The following is a 17812-nucleotide window of genomic DNA, read 5'->3' on the forward strand; positions in this document are numbered from 1 at the left end:
TTATTGAACTGCATCGAATCGTTTTGAAATATATCGTATCGAATCGAAAGTGCACTGTATCGAAATATGCATCGTATCGTGGCCTACGTATCATTTCTGCAACTTCTGAATGATGCCCAGCCCTGGTTATTATAATGTTGTTCCCTCTTCAAAACAGGCCTGAAGAGTTTTTAGATGTCATCCATGCATGTCTGTGTAATCTAGCGATCTCTCCTGGGCCCTATTCAAACCCTCCTTACCCACAAGTCTACTTCACCTGTGCTCTTTTACAACCATTTACAAAAAAGATACAACATTATGATACAAAACAAAACAATACAATACAACTTGACAAACCTGATGCAGTTTCATGAGGGGGATGCTTGCTGATTGTGTTATGTTAGTGCTCTGATAGGGGAGTGACTTAGCACATAGAGCAAATAGATAAACACATTCATCTTGTATTTATTAGATGACAAATTACAGTTGAAATGTTCTATATTACACAAAATGGACTCTTGTGAAGTTTAAGCCATTTTAGAATGTTGTTACCTCCTCAAAAACAGACCTGCAGTTGTATTTTATCTACATTTCCAGTGCTCAAAAAATACTCTGTTCCACCTTGTGATGTCATGTAGTGGTAGTTTCCAAGTGAACAGCTCCTTTTATCTTTAGTTGAGTAGAGGTTGGCAATTCCAGGACTGAAATCATCCAAGTGATTCTAGTGAAGGTGAAAGGGATTTCAGTTTTACAGTGGAGCACTTCTGGTGTGGTATAGTATTTTGAGGTTTTGGTGAGGTGACCCCGGGGTCAACATACCATATAGTATTTTGACCCCAGGGTCAGAATCCTATTATGGTATGTTGACCCCCCTATAGAATATTGATCCCCTTATGAAAATCTATAGTTTATTAATAAAGAACTTGAATTCTATAGAAAAACTTTGAATATTAATACTATATCTGCAAATTAAAACATATTGACGTATTTAAAAGATGCATTTTTTATGTCGATTATAACTTTTGAATGTTAAAATTGACTTAGTTGTTTAAACACATATTTGACTGAAAGTGAGATAAATAGTTATTAGTTATTAATTTGTTATATAATCAAAGTGATGTATAATGATTTGGAATCTTGTTCAAATAGACAGGGCTGATCTATTGAGTAGTTAAATAGGGGAAACCTTTGACTATAATAATCTGACCCCCCAATGTTTATTATAACACAACACTTTGAGGTCATTATTCTTACAAACCATGGACTAAATTGACTTTATGATTAAGGATTATCTGAACAGAGCAAACTAAAAATTAAAACTATGTAAAATACAAGATAAACGTGACAAGATTGTTATGTATATACAGTTTGAACAATACGTTACATTAACACAAAATACCAAGTCGTTCTCCATCGAAAACATTTCTTAAAATAAATTAAAAGAAAGTGAATATGTAGTAATATATAATAAAAGTAAATGACATGAGAAATAATGATCAGATAAAGAAGTACACTTTACTATAGTGGTATGTTCACCCCAGGGTCAATATACTATGGGGGTCAAAATACTATCTCACAGCGGTATTACTACGTGACATCACAAGGTGTTACAGAGTGTTACATTTGAGAGAAGAAAATAGTTTACACATGCAGGGTTTGTGTGTTAAACATGTGAATGAAACTAAACTCCAGATCTTTGTGTGATGAGGAAACCACATTCTAACAGAGATCAGAAAATAGTGTCTTCATGGGGCCTTTAAATCAAACTTAAAAACTCGTGTTGATGTTCTCCACTTGTAACTTGTAACTTTTCTTTATGGCATGTTGTGGAAACTTTCAGGCAAAGCATTAACATCTCCATGGAGACCAGCAGGTTAAGGGACCCTCCACCAGTAAAGTTACATAATGGACCTTTAAATAGGAAGGAGCTATAGATTGGAGGTGTGTTGTGAACATGTCAGTGCAGAGCATGTGAAGGGAACATCTGTGACCTGCCAGAACCTGTCCACATAGCACATAGCACATAGCACATAGCACATAGCACATAGCACATAGCACATAGCACATAGCACATAGCACATTCTATATGAGCAGCGGCAATGTTGTGTTGTGTGTCTTTGTGTATTGTGTTGCATCAGGTTGAGATTCAGAATTTGTGTATTGAAAGTCTGTAACGATATGTAAATCTCACTGTATATTGTGGAGATGCTGACGGAATTGAAGAAATGCTTTTATTTTCTTATAAAAAGCCTCAATAAATTCTTCATGTTTTCTGTATTGAAATGGAAAAAAAATCGTGTTCTATGTAGTTCCCCCTATCTTGGCTATTGCTGCAATAAAACTCAGAATTTAATCAAAGAAGTATATAATATGATATGTCCAGGATATTATTGCGAGATCTTTGATGATCAATCTCACGATATTTCGGTTGTTGTTACATCTTTAGTGTGTTGTGAACAACATTTAGAACCATTTTCTGATTTTGGATTTCCAATTTCCAAACGCCCTGTAGGACTTTGGAATATTTGGAAGGCAGATTAAACTCATGATTTACAAGTGCAGTCTGTTTTTATATAAGTACATTGTTCCTTTGGTTCTATATTCCTGTCATAGTGCACAGAATTAAGACAGACAAGTTCTTTGTAACAGTTTGTTTCTATGTTTTCTGTATTGAAATGGAGCAAAAGTTCATTTTCTGTGTAGTTTCCCCCATTTTGTAGCTATTGATGCATTAAAACTATGAATTTAATCAAAGAAGTTTATAATTCAAGATATTAAAACAGTCCACGATATTATTGCTAGAACTTAAATGATCAATCTCATGATATTTCGGTTGTTATGTCTTCTATGAACATAGAACCATTTTCTGATTTTGGATTTCCAATTTCAAAACACCTTGTAATACTTTGGAAGATTTGGTTATTTGTCTGTAAAAAGGCATAATGCAGAGAATTAAGACAGAGAAATTCTTTATAACAGTTATTTCTTCATATTTTCCGTATTGAAATGGAACAAAAGATTGTGGTCTATATAGTTTCCCCCATTTTTTTTAGCTGTTGATGTAATAAAACTCTGAATTTAATCAAAGAAGTTTATATTTCAATATATTATAACAGTTCACAATATTATTGCGAGATCTTTGATGATACAATCTCACGATATTTTGGTTATTGTTACATCTTTAGTGTGTTGTGAACAACATTTGCTAGTGCACAGAATTAAGACAGAAAAGTTCTTTATAAGTTATTTCTTCATGTTTTCTGTATTGAAATGGAGCAAAAGATCATGGTCTTTGTAGTTTCCGTCCATTTTCTTAGCTGCTTTGATGATATGATCTCACAATATTTTGGTTATTGTTACATCTTGAGTGTATTGTGAACAGCATTTGCTAGAACAATTTTCTGATTTTGGATTTCCAGTTTCAAAACACTCTGTAGGACTGAAGATTTGGTTGTTTTTTGTATTTATCTGTAAAAAGGCAGATTAAACTGATGATTCACAAGTCTTTAGATAAATACTCTACATTCTTTCCTTGTACTTTTTTCTGCATAAATAGCATTTTGCATGATTTCCTGCAGGTTTAGTCTTGTGAGTGTGATTTGGATCAGAAACACAAAGATATACAGAAAAGTTTGGAGAGCTTTAGCCGCGCTCCCTTTTTATTTGACCAGTCGATCAGCAGTTTAGTCACTTTAGTCGATTCCAGACTTAATGCAGTGGTGCAGTGTGGCCGCGTACACACTGTTGCTGGTTGGCTGGCTCTCGTCCAATCAGCTTTAGCGGTCCTGTGTCTCCTGTGCTCTGCCACGCGCTTCTCTGATGCTCTCATCTGCTCTGGAATGTACTCTCCAGACCTGCTCCCGTGCTAGAGCTCCTCAGGGAATACAACCAGCAACCTCCCACCAGTAGTCAAGAACGGCTGAAGTCGCAACTGTTTTAGCCTTTCACTTCGACACGGAACTGTGTTAAAAGTAGTGTCACATTTCAAAAGTCCGTTTTAGTACTGAGGAATAGACTCAATACTCGATACCGACTTTGATACCACGATTTTCAACAGTAAATGGTAGTACTTTCTGTTATATTACCTCATATTATTCTTATATGTGTGCACTCCCTCACCCCAGTGGTCCAAGTAGGTTCCATGGAATACAAGCAGTGTTGGGGAGTAACAGATTACATGTATCAGTGTTACGTAATCAGAGTACAAATTATGAGTAACTGTATTCAGTTACAGTCACTGTTTCCATGACTTACTTTGCTGAAATAAATGGATTACAGGGCGGTATTTTCCTGTTTTTACATTTTGGGCTAAGCCTGGACGAAACCAGGTCTAAACCAGGTCTAAACCAGGTCTAAACCAGGTCTAAACCAGGTGTAAACCAGGTCTAAACCAGGTGTAAACCAGGTGTAAACCAGGTCTAAACCAGGACTAAACCAGGACTAAACCAGGACTAAACCAGGACTAAACCAGGACTAAACCAGGACTAAACCAGGAAAAACCAGGTACTAAACCAGGACTAAACCAGGACTAAACCAGGACTAAACCAGGACTAAACCAGGACTAAACCAGGACTAAACCAGGACTAAACCAGGTCTAAACATTATGACACTAAGAGTAGGTGGACATAATTTCAGACAGCAGTGTCTCATATAAAATAATTTCTCTATAAATAATATTTCAATATGTTTAAGTAAAGTCTGGGCCTTTTATTTTCTTTTAGCAAATAAAACAAAACATCTTATGTTCAGATTCTCGTCTTTGCTTCTCTACAGTAAAACAAAAGTCTGTTCATGGAGACTTGGGCTCAACAGACAATTTGAAGAAAACAAACATGAATTTTCAGTGTTGGGAAAGTTACTTTTAAAATGTATTCCACTACAGATTACAGATTACATATCCCAAAATGTAGTTTGTAATGTAATCCATTAAATTACTTAAAGTGAGTAATGTAATCTGAATACTTGATATTGTCATGCTTTTTAAAACTACATGAATGTAGCAACCACATCCTGAAAATTCTTGTTTGTTTTCTTCAAATTGTCTGTTGAGCCCAAGTCTCCATGAACAGACTTTTGTTTTACTGTAGAGAAGCAAAGACGAGGAAATCTTAACATGAGATATTTTATGTGCTAAAAGAAAATAAAAAGTCCAGTCTTTCCTTAACCAGATTAAAAATATTAATGTTAGGTGTCATATTGTTATATTATAGACCTGGTTTTACTCCTAGTTTAGTCGCATTTAGTCCTGCTTTTAGAACTGGTTTAGTCCTGCTTTTAGAACTGGTTTAGTCCTGGTTTAGTCCTGGTTTAGTCCTGGTTTAGACCTGGTTTAGACCTGGTTTAGACCTGGTTTAGTCCTGGTTTAGTCCTGGTTTTAGTCCTGGTTTAGCCCAAAATGTGAAAACAGGACAATACCGCCGTGTAATCCATTTATTTCAACAAAGTAACTGTAATCCAATTACCACTCATTGAAACAGTAACTGTAACTGAATACAGTTACTCATAATTTGTACTCTGATTACATAACATTGATACATGTAATCTGTTACTCCCCAACACTGGGTATTGGTATTGAAATAAAGTTTGATGTTAGTCTCGTGACAACACTGCTCTGTATTCCCCATCTCCATGAAAAATACTATGACTAAAACCGTCTCAAACTGACTCAGCCCGTTTCATTGTGAAGTGGTCATAGGTGTAACATCAGGTTCAGAGTTGACTCAGGCTGGAGCCCGGCTGAGGTGAGTCCCGTGGTTTTGTGGAAGATCAGGTCTGGTCTGAACATGATCCAGGTTTGTGACGGTTCTGCTTTCTGGAGGGGTGTTCAGGTGTGCGCTCTATATTTGGAGTGTGAGGTGGAGCGTGCCGCTGTGAGCCAGAGGTGCTTCAGTTTTATGGGCTGAGGTGAGGAGGAGAGTCGTGGGTAGACCAGTTTGTAGCTGTGGATCACTGAGTTGTACTATGAAGTATTTTTACTGGAAATTTAAGATACTAAAACTTCAAACTTGATTTTGATACTGAGGAAAAGACAAAACTGAATACTCAATACTGATTTCGATACCACCTTTTCAAGAATAAATAGTAGTAGTATTTTGTATTTTTTAATTTGATTCTTTTGGTTCATTCACACACGTTTGAGTAACCCTTTATAATTAGTCTGTCTACGTCAATGTGATGTGATGTCATAAAGTGTTCAACTAAACAGCTCCTTTTACCTTTAGTTCAGTGAAGATTGGCAATCCCAGATCTGAAACGGTCCAAATGATTCTAGTGAAGTTATATGGAGTTTAAAAAGACAGTGGAGCACTGTATTACCACATGACATCACAAGGTGTTACAGAGTGTTTTCTGTTTGAGAAAAGCTTAAATATCAAATCTAACCTGGGAAGATGAATATGTGTTTTTAAAAGTTGAATTTATCAGCCAAAGCTCAGTCTAATTTTGATTCAGCTGACATGAGACGAATACCAGCTCAAGCGTTCCCCTGGCTTCAAAGTCCCAGCGTGAGTGTCTCATTCTCTCGGCAGGAACGTCCCCCTATTCCCTCCAAGCACCTTTTCTTTTGAACGGCACATGGGTACCTGCTGTGCCCAGGAGAGGGGGAATGTTCTCGCTGGCCTTTAGTCTGATGCGTCGTGATGTATTGAGTTAGAAAGTCAGCTTCTATATCAGAATAAAATGAAATGTGACTGTACCAGACCAAATGTTTAGCCTTGTTTATGTCATTTTACTGATCTTCCCAAAGCAGCACACATTTTTTCAGTTTGTAATATCAATATAATCCTCATTTGCTCGCAGAAGTTTACTATGATCTCATATTTTAAATCATTTTTTTCTTGTTCTGCAGCATCTGTAACTGTTGATTTGGGAAGAAATATGAATTCTTTCCTCACCTGCTGCATGAACATATTGTTAGCAGCACAACACAAGAAACATAGAAAGCTACAAAATGTGATCAAAAATCATTCAGAATTCACTTTTAGGAAGGTCTTAACTCTGTATTTCATTGAAATATGTAAGATCAAATCCTGAAATAGTTGTGGCACTCACTTCTACTCTCCAGAGTGATGTCAGGCCCACCTGATGATGTCTTTAGGAGGATAAATATAGAGTCAGGTGTGAGGCACCACCTAACTTGCCATCTGACCTCCAGCATTTGATCATCTAAAGAGCCACTGCCCAAGAACACACCTCTCTCCTTAATGCCCTTGCCCCAACTGAGGAGAGTATCCACAATTAATAATTATAATGTAATTAATACAATATATATATAATATATTTTTTATTTATTTATGTGTATATAGATTCAATAATTTAGTTTGATAAAGAGGGACATTCAGAAGGACTTTCCAGCAGATTTCCCATGAGACCCTGTCATATACTCGTCCTGCTCCCTTCCCATTTTACTCTTAAATTACATTTCTAAACTGGTCCTTTAATAGTTAATATTTTACTTTTTTTTTGCCTCTGTATCTGTACTTTTACTTAAGTAATTAAATGGAGTACTTCATCCACTGTTGCTGAGCGGTTAGTCTATTGGAATGCCCATGGGAAACCTGCCCAGATACAGGGAGAACATGCAAACTCCATCACTTCAAATCAGTGCACTAACACATCCCTGTCCCCCGGTGCTCTGTCCATTATCTGTCCCTCGTGTCCCTGCAGTCTGCTGTCTCCTGTCCTCTGGTTCTGGTCTTATCCTGACACTTCTGATGGCGTTAAAAACATCTGGCACCTCTCGTCCACAGCTCAGTCTCCATCGGCCGTCTCACTCCCCCACACCCCTGCGCTCAGTCCGGGGGGGAGGGAGGGTCCGGCCCGGGTCTCTGCAGTCAGCTGGGCAGTGGAGAGTGGACAGTTGACCTATGATGTCACACACAGGCAACAATGGACTTTAGAGTTGGCATTACTCACATACGTCAGACTCTGTAGAGCAAAACAACTGTACATTTATGTAACAGGGCAGGCTCCGGCATCACAAACACTGCACTCAGTTTGGGGGAATTTAGCTTTGAAAGGGCAGTTTGTCCCCAGATATAAGGTGCCCAGACGTCACTATTTACCCAAGACAGTCCCAGTTTTGAGCCTGTGTCCCCTGTCCCAGCAGATTTATACAAAACCACTGATTTGTCCCAGTTTTATACAAGAAATGTCCTAGATCAGGGTTGCTCATACTTTTTCAGCATGTGAGCTACTTACAAAATGACCAAGTCAAATTGATCTACCTAATACAAAGCCAAACAAACTGCACTGAAACACTCTGTGCCCCTTTTTTGGACCCTCACCCACAGTTTGAGAACCTCTTCTTTAAGAGAACTTCCTCTGGCACTTTACACAAAACTGTGAAAAAAGTGAAGGAAGATTTTTAAACCTGTTTTTTAAAGTTCCAAACTGGAGTTTCATTCTTTTCTGGTTTTGCAGTGATATTTACCAGCCTCTGCACATTTACCAAACCAAACACACATCGTGACAAACACAGATGCATTTGTGCACTTTTGTTGGACAAACTTCAGCCAAATGTGGCAGTAGGTCTGTTCTGTAGATCCGCTCTATGCTGTAGACCTGCTTTGTGCCAACACTGGAACACAAATTTAGACTGTTTTTTGCTTCACGTTTGGTCTTGTTCTTCTAATCAGCCGCACTGTGGGAGGGGCTTGTGTTCGCTGTACGCAGGAAGGAGCGAGAGCGTGAAAAGGCGAGGGGCGGCGTGCTGACGTGAGGCAGATGGACAGGTAGGATGTTTAGGAAGTTGAACCTGCCCTGTGATGCACGCTGGTACACGAGGGCACACGCTGTCGCAGACGAGCCGTGCATAGGGAGCGTGTGTGTTTGTGATGTGCCGTAGAGTCTCCGCGGGTTTCAAATGAGCGCACAGGCTGCACTGAGACGCCCCACACGCTCCTGCACCCGCTACAAGTTTATTACCAACAGCAGCGGCCGTAATGAAATATGATCACACTTGTTGAGTGTCAGACCTTGAGTGAGAGACAAGACCGAGTCCAAACGCGAGTCCGAGACGAGACACGGCGATCTACCCACACGACCTTGGTGATCAGCTCGTAGATTGCGATCGATGTATTGGGCACCCCTGTCCTAGATGTTCCCATTTTTGACCAGTCTACTGCCAACAGTAAAGAGAGGCATACATTGTCGTTTGTTGAGGTAAAATACAGAAAAGCTGCTTAAAATTGATCAAAACACAATGAAAATGTGACTATACTGACTCACGTGTTCATCGTGAATGGACAAAGAGCACAACAATTTTCCTTAATTATGCACAAATGTTTCACAATTGTGTTTTTACCAACCGCCACAAACCGAGAGTGTCCCAGTTTTTATTTTTGAAACTCAAATTCAGTAACTTTGTGTTGCCATGTTCTGTTGATACTTTGCAGCTAATGGCACCAAAGTTCTTTGGGGGTGTGATGCTAACTGTGGGGACTGCTCTGTCTGAAGCTCTGTTACTTTGATGTGAACTTTGTTTTAACACAATCTGACTATAAGCTGCTTTTGTGCTCTTAAACAAGTCTATCACACATAAAATAACAGTCACACTCGCTAGAATTAGGGCTGCTTGATTATGGAAAAAATCATTAGCACGATTCTTTTGGTCAATATTGAAATCACAATTATTCAAACTACAATCTCTATTTAAAACATAAACTAAATATACTTATTTATATAAAAAATATTCTAAAATAAACTTTCTTAAGCTTTATCGTTTCAACTCTATTATATGAGTTTGAAGATCCTTTGACACACAAATTAAAATCATGATCAAAATTCAATTCATTGCACAGCCTTAGCTAGAATTATCCAACAGTTTTTCAGTTGGTCACTCTCTCGCTGAAAATGTAACTCCTAAACAAGACCAGGCACACTGATCACAGGCTCTTATTTGGAACATGGCGGCTGGCAGGTTAGCTACGATGTCCATTTCTATATACAGTCTCTGGTCTTCTACAGCCCGTGTCTGTAGTACCATATGTTGAGATTCTCGTGTTGTGACGTTCTCCTGGTAGGCCCCTCTCTGCTCCGTGACTCCAGACGCCTCAGATCTTCTCATCTATTCTGGTCGTCTGTCATTGACCGCTGCAGTCTGTGTTTGTGCATATCTATGACATAACACAGCACTGCTTATAGCGCCCGCCTCATGTTCAGACCTGAGCACCTGCTCCCATCACCACCACGTCCAGGAAGTGGCTCCCTCGGCGGCTATTTGTGGAGCCGGACAGGGAACATGAGAGGAGAAGAGGAGCTAATCGGATAAATATGACACAACAAATGAAAGGGGGAATGCTTTGGGTCTGCGGTCTGTCTTGTGGAGTTTGCACGTTCTGTCTGTGTCTGGGTGGCTAATGAGTCTTCTACACGCACGGGTTATATGTAGAGAACACATCTCTCTCCTTCATGCCCTCTGTCCGGCAGCACAAATATCTAAGCACACCAGTGCTGATGCTGTGCTAGTGTGAGTTCCTAACATGAGAACAACATGTTCATTGTTAGAATCTCTGCAACTATCCACAACAATACACAAAAACAGTCTGGTTAAACTGAGGAGGCTTTTGCTCTGTGCCCACCGCCCCAAAACCTGAATATTTCACCTCTTTGATGCAACGTGTCCATTGATTTGCACTACAAAAGAATAATAGACTTAATGGTCTGACTGTAGTGTTTTCCTGCTCCCAGGCTCAAGTGTTCTGGTTCACAGCTACAGCCCACTGCAGCAGCAGCAGTAGTGGAGGAGGAGAGACCACTGATCTTTGATTTCTTTAAAGCGGCCTTACTGTACCTGTAAAAGCAGCTCATGTTCCGTGAGCTCCTGTCCTCACCTCCTCCACAGTCATGTGACCACAGTCATGTGACACAGCAGGTCACAGCTCTCCTCTGTCCCATTCACAAGCGCGCCTTTGTAAAGGCCCACACAGAGGAAGCCTGACAATAGCCCCACAGCCCATGGAACCCATAGGCCTATAACCTGTGTAACACACAGGCCCGTAGCCTCTGAAACAGCCACATAACCGCACATGTGTATCATTGATAGTACTGAGCAGGAGCAGAGCACTGGGTTAAGAAGTAGAATAAAAGTTGTGCAGATGGTTTGTCACAAATGTGATGGATCAGCTGGTGGTGTATGTGGACTTTTGAAAGGCTTTGAATAGCTAACACACTGCCAACGTCTCAAGAGCTGCCTCTACAAGTGAATTACTTTGATTTCATTATTTGAAGTTCTTCACAATATTGACTTGCTTCTTATTCTCTACATTTTCATCCTCAATTGCTCCCTGAATAGTTTCAATTGTAGAGGCTGAAGCTGCTGTTATTTTAAACTGAGCTTTATTATTACTGCAGGTGAAACAGCTCTCTCCATTTGACACATCCTGGAACTACTAAGACCAGGACAATCTGTGTGAAGGACTGCATCACCTGAGGACCTCTGCTACATCTGTCCCTGGATCTTGCTCATTAGAAGTGTTGCCACTATACTAACATTTCAAACAGGATTTCAATAAGAAGGAATCGACTCGATATACAGTACCGATCATGATACCATGATGACAATAAAACACTCTGTATTTAGACAATACAATGCAGTTTGAAACATTAAATTATAGTACTTTCATATATATTATATACATGTCCTTACATGTGTGTAAAATATCTGTCCCTGTCTTGCAAAGGAATACCTAGGAGGACGGACTAACCCCTTGTTCATGTTTACAGTGTTTAAATGTGTTCATAATCCCACATTCCACATGCTAAGCTCTTGTAGATAGTGTTGTTTTTTCCAGTGGAAGTGTAGGCCCTGTGGAGGTGCTGCATCCAGGATGAGTGCAGCGTGCTGGGTCATGTTGTCTGTTGTTGGCCTGGTCGGGTTACCCTCGTGTATACACTTACACCAGGATCATTTACCCCAGAGCTGCATGTGAGGCTCACCTGGAGGCACTTTAAAGCCCTACCGCCTCATCGTGTGGGTCAGATTGGGCACTTAGTGGTTGGTTTCGTCAGGGCGGGAGCGGGTTGGGCCTGTGGATTGGGGTCACAGTTTAAGTGTGGTGACCATTAAGTGTCATTATACTGGCCTGGTTTATTTTTCTATGGTGAAGTCATAATCAAGTTTAAATTGTATCGTGCCTTCATAAAACGATTATTTTGAAGATGCTTTGTGCAGCGAGTTTTAATTAAAAGCTCATACAGACATTATTGTATAGATCATAATTTGGGCCACTCAGCCTGACCGAACTGTGATATGTCTATGATTAGCAGGGGCCCTGTAAACAACTGTATAAAAGCAACAGCAAAAAATATGGAAAATAACAGGTGATGGCTTCAGCAGCTAACAAATCCATCTCAGTTTTCATAGTTGTGAATGTGCCCAAAAATTCATAACTTTATTTCAGCTTTTTCAAATGTCGACCTCCGACACTGGTCAATCAGCTCTCATCCCAAAGTGCCATACAGCATTTCACAGTCCTTCTGGTCAATTAAATGTTTTACAATTACAGTGGGTGAGCTGTATCACAAAATACAGCTTTGTATTGTACTCCTTCTCCAGAGATTGAGAATAGGCCTGTCACGATAAATACTACATCAGCTTATTGTTCCTATTTATCATGTGTACCTTTTCTTTGTACTAGTGGGACTTTTTTTTCTGCACTGTGACTTAAAGATGCACTGTGCAACTTTTCTGGTGGAGGGTCTGCCACATACTTGTCTCCATGGAGATGTTACTGCTACAAACATGTAACATTTCTTCCTTAATTATAATGGCCACTCTTGTGACTCGTTCTCTGTGTATTCTTAAATCTCTGTTAGACTATCAGAGGGTCAAAGTGTGTGTCAGTGGTTGAATCAGTGCTGCAGTTAGTACAGTTGTGTCACTGAAGGAGATGTACAAATGTATTATCGATGAAAATGTGTTGTTCTTTAGTATTATCTGAATGTGCATTTACAAGAAAGGCAAATAATCGTGCTGTCACACCAAATAATCGTGCTGTCATATTTTTATTGATATTAATTAGCACATAAAGCACAGGTGGTTTATGTAAAACAGGAGAACCACCTCCTCCTCTTCAGTCGGCTGATGGTCTCTTTCGCCTCCTCCTCCTTGGTTTCCATGATGTCCAGGAGCACCTGGTTCTGTCTCTTCAGAGCCGAGTTCATCTCCTCTGAGGAGGTCAGAGCTGCTGAAAGCTCCTGGATTTTCTCTTGCAGGGTGTTTCTCTTTTGCTCCTCACTGCCCTGTAGAGCACTCAGCTCAGATCTGTGCTGAACCCTCAGTTTCTCCATCTCCTGGTGTGTGTCCCGCACTTGCTGTATCAGCTGGTCTTTTTGTCTCAGAACAGAGGCATAAGCAGCATGGCACTGCTCGATCACTGCCTTAAACGTGACTCTCTCTGTTTGGAGACTCTGGTTTAGGGCGTGTGCCTTTGCCTTCTGCTCTGTGATGATTTGATCTTTGTCTCCGGAGCGCAATACCCCAATAGAGTGTCTTTCTTCAGTGAGAGTGGACCTCAGCGCGGCCACAGTAGACTCCAGGCCCCTCTTCTCATCCTGCAGGGTTTGAAGTTTGGCCTGGACCTGTTGGTGGTTTTTCTGCTCCTCTATAAGGGCAGATCTCAGGCCGGTCACTTCTGTGGTCAGCAGCTGATTGTTCCTCTCCACCGCCTCCAGTTGGTCCTGGAGCTCTCTGACAGAGCTCTGTTTCTCTGCCAGGGCAAATTTGAGAGTAGACCCGTCCATGGTCAGGACGTTGTTGACTGACTGCTGTAGCTCCAGTTGGCACAGAGCCTTTTTACTGGCTCTCTGCTCCTGTGTCAGGGCACGTCTTAATACAGACACTTCTGCCATCAGCTCTTCCTTCTCTTTCCAGAATGTTTCCAGAACGTCTGCTCTGCTCTCAGCTGTGGCAGGGGCCTGTTTCTTCTCGTTCAGGGAGGACTTCAGTTCAGCCACCAGATGCACCAGGTTCTGTTTCTCCACCTGCTCCTTCTCCAGTTCTTGAGTGAGGGCGGTGATCTGGGCTCTTAGATCTTTCTCCTGCTCGTCCTTCCTGGCAATATTATCTAGGAGATATTGAGCTTTCCCCTCAGCTTTACGGTTAACTTGTTCAAGTTGTCCTCTGAGGAAAGAGTTGGCATTGGCCTGTCTCTTGATCTCCTCCTGCAACTCCATTCTAGCTTCCTCCTTTTGTTTGCTGAAAGCACTGGCCTTCTCCTTTTTCAGTCGTTGTATTTGTTTCTGGAGATTTTCCGCATACACACGACTGCGTTCGTGGAGAGCTTTCTCTTTCTCTCTTTCCTCCTGCTCCAGCCTTAGCTGTGCTTTCAGCATTTGGATCTGCTGTAACAGATCTACCTGGGAGGCTTGGTTCTCCTCCTGTTTCTGGGCCTCAGGGGCCTCAGGTAGAACCAGAAGGTTGTCCTGGTGATAAGTCTGGCCTGCCTCTTGGAGCTGGGCTCTCCCTTGCCTTCTTCGCTCTCTGCGATTCAGCAAAGGGGCCTCAGGGTTTTGCTCCTTCCTCTTAAACTCGGGTTTGCTGGCCATCTGATCACTGTAGAACACTGTGCTAATTGTCAATAAAAGGCTCTATATGAAGTAGCTGGCTGTCTTGTTGACTGTCTTGTTGACTGTCTTGTTGACTGTCTTGTTGACTGTCTTGTTGACTGTCTTGTTGACTGTCTTGTTGACTGTCTTGTTGACTGTCTTGTTGACTGTCTTGTTGACTGTCTTGTTGACTGTCTTGTTGACTGTCTTGTTGACTGTCTTGTTGACTGTCTTGCTGTCTTAAAAGCTGTCTAACATTTGGATAAGAGTGATTTCTGGTCACACTTATACATCGAGCAGGAGAAGCGTACTTTATGACATCACAAGAACTTCTCACAGTAACATTCTGTTGCTATGGTTACATACATTCCATTTAATTACATTCATAATAATACATACATTTCATCAAAAAATGATTTTTTAGATGTCATCCAGGCATGTTTGAATAATTTAGCGATCTCTCCTGGGCCCTTTTTAATTAAATTAAATTAAATTTAATTAATGTATAATTAGCTGTAAGATTCTGTGCAATGCTCCTCCCACAAGCCTACGTCCTCCATCCTTCCTCACCACAATTCTCCATAAATATACAAAAACATGATACAAAATTGTACACAATGCAATAAGCAGGGCCGGGCCTGGGTAGTACTTGGATGGGAGACCACTGGGAATTTCAGGTGCCACAGGGGGGCGCCAGTCGCAAAAAACTGTCTTTGTGTCCTTAGGCAAGGCACTTCACCCACATTGCCTAGTATGAAAGTGGTGTGTGTGTGAGTGATGGTGGTGGTCGGAGGGGCCGATGGCGCAGATAGGCAGCCTCGCTTCTGTCAGTCTGCCCCAGGGCAGCTGTGGCTACAGTAGTAGTTTACACCACTGAGTGTTGAATGAATGAATAATCAACTGTAATGTGCTTTGGGGATCTTGAAAGGTGCTATGTAAATGCAATGATTGATTGATCTGACAATGACTTCACAAACCTGATTCAATGTGCAGTAGTTTCATTAGTGGGATGCACTCTGATTGTTGTGTTGTGCTAGTGCTCTGAAGGGGGAGTGACAACGTAGTTTTTGGGTGAAGTTTCATTTTCAATTTCCAAAGAATAAAACATAACACAGTGATCTAAATATGTTAACAGTTAATTCTGCCTTTTTCTCTCTGCCTTCTTGGCCTGTCTCTAACTGTGTGTGTTCTCTCCACAGTGCAGCCATGAGGAGCCCCACCCCTCACCACTGAGCTGCCGGGGTCAAAGGTCAAGCTCTGTGTCGGGGGCAGACATGGCCGACCGGGAGGGACCGCCCATGGCCCCGGGGCAGGTGTACATCGAGGTGGAGTACGACTACGAGTACAAAGCCAAGGATAAGCTCGTCACCATCCGGCAGGGGGAGTGCTACCTGCTCGTCAAGAAAACCAACGAGGACTGGTGGCAGGTGCGGCGGGATGAGGGCACCAAGACCTTCTACGTGCCGGCGCAATACGTTAGGGAAGTGCGGCGGGCGCTGCTCCCCCCCCTCAAGCCCTCAGTGAGAGCCAAACCCTCCGTGCTGGAGATCTGCAGAGCGTCAGACGAGAACCTCAACAGACCCCAGCCCGAGATGACCAGCTTCGGACGGCCGCCCCCCTCCTCCACGCCCTCGCCCTCGTCCGACCGGGTCACGCCTCCAGCCCTGCACCGCGACCCCAACCAGAACCCCAACAACCAGACCCACAGCAACCAACCACCCAACAACCCGCCCCACCAGCCCCTGGGCAGTCCTCAGCATTGCAAAGTGGTGGCGGAGCTGGTGCTTCTTCACAATAACAACAACCACCACCTGAATGCTCTGCAGAGGACGCGCTCGGACTCTCCCCCGCTCAGAGGCCCCGCCCACAGCCGCAGCCCGGACAGCGACCAGGCGGCGTCGCCCTGTGCCCCGTCCCCTCACGCCCTACGCCACGACTCCGAGTCTGGAGACGAGCTGAGCAGCAGCAGCACGGAGCACATGCAGGTAAGGAGACTAGAGTCAAAATACTGCTGGGTTATTTAAAGGAAGTGTATGTAGACTGCTCTTTGACTGTTTGACTGAAAAGTTACTACGATCAGAACAGAACCTGAGTTACCAGTGCCTTAACCTGCAGATAGAGAAAGTTTGGATGTGTCCTCTTTCTCGTTATGTGGACATTACCTGACCAGCCATAACTGTACGCTCTGACAAAGCTTTACAAAGATGAGTGGATCTGGAGCCATAATCTGTCTCCATGGATTCAGAGGGTGTGATTGTCAGGTGGATTAACTAATGGTCCTTTCATGGCAAAATAAACGTGGTAGCTCATGGGTAAAACAGGGAAAAACAACAGAAACTGCACAGATTTCAACAATCGAAGCACCAAACTCTTATTTATCTCAGGTAAAAAGTGATATTATGTTCCAAATGATGCAAGAATATGAGAGACATGTGATACAAATGAGCGGGTGTGGTTGGGCCGTCAAAAGTTTGGACGGACATTCACGCTCTGTGGTCCAACTCCGCTCCCTTCTAGATTCAAACAGAACAGGCTCCATTTACGCTTACGTCACAAACCAGGAAGACGTTTGGAAACATGCGATGGCAACGTCCAGTGTAGTTCCCGACACTGGGCTCGCCGTGATCGCTGTGATCAAACCCACTGAAGTACCGTATTTTCCGGGCTATAGGTCGCGCCCTTAAGCCTCCAACCCCAACAAAAAACAGTGTTGGGGAGTAACAGATTACATGTACGGGAGTTACGTAATCAGAGTACAAATTATGAGGAACTGTATTCAGTTACAGTTACTGTTTCAGTGGGTGGTAATTGGATTACAGTTACTTTGTTGAAATAAATGGATTACACGGTGGTATTTTACTGTTTTCACATTTTGGGCTAAACCAGGTCTAAACCAGGTCTAAACCAGGATTAAACCAGGTCTAAACAATATGACACTAACAGTAGGGTGGGCATAATTTAAAGCAGCAGTGACCTCATATAAAAATCATTTCTCTATCAATAATAGTTTTTAATCTGGTTAAGGAAAGACTGGACTTTCTTTTTTGGTCTTTTAGCAGATTTAACATCTTTGTTTTTTCTTCTCTACAGTAAAACAAAAGTCTGTTCATGGAGACTTTTGAAGAGAACAAACAAGAATGTTCAGGATGTGGTTGGTACATTCATGTAGTTTTAAAAATCATGACAATATCAGTTAATCCAAAGTATTCAGATTACGTTACTCACTTCAAGTAATTTAATGGATTCAGTTACAAACTACATTTTGGGGTATGTAATCTGTAATCTG

At 41.7% G+C, this 17812-nt stretch overlaps 1 protein-coding gene across 5 annotated transcripts in view; it reads left to right on the plus strand.

Annotated features, from left to right (window-relative positions):
* Positions 1-17812, plus strand: part of arhgap12b (Rho GTPase activating protein 12b) — a 110820-nt gene that overhangs the window by 5111 nt on the left and 87897 nt on the right. For all 5 annotated transcript variants that reach the window (XM_055150897.1, XM_020940755.2, XM_055150898.1 and 2 more), the window contains exon 2: positions 15726-16511. In XM_055150897.1, coding sequence (XP_055006872.1) covers positions 15726-16511 — 786 coding nt within the window. The remainder of the gene's footprint in view (positions 1-15725; positions 16512-17812) is intronic.

This window comes from Boleophthalmus pectinirostris, unplaced genomic scaffold (assembly GCF_026225935.1).
Source record: "Boleophthalmus pectinirostris isolate CB_2022bp ecotype Guang Dong unplaced genomic scaffold, ASM2622593v1 HiC_scaffold_15, whole genome shotgun sequence".
Taxonomy (NCBI): Eukaryota; Metazoa; Chordata; class Actinopteri; order Gobiiformes; family Gobiidae; genus Boleophthalmus; species Boleophthalmus pectinirostris.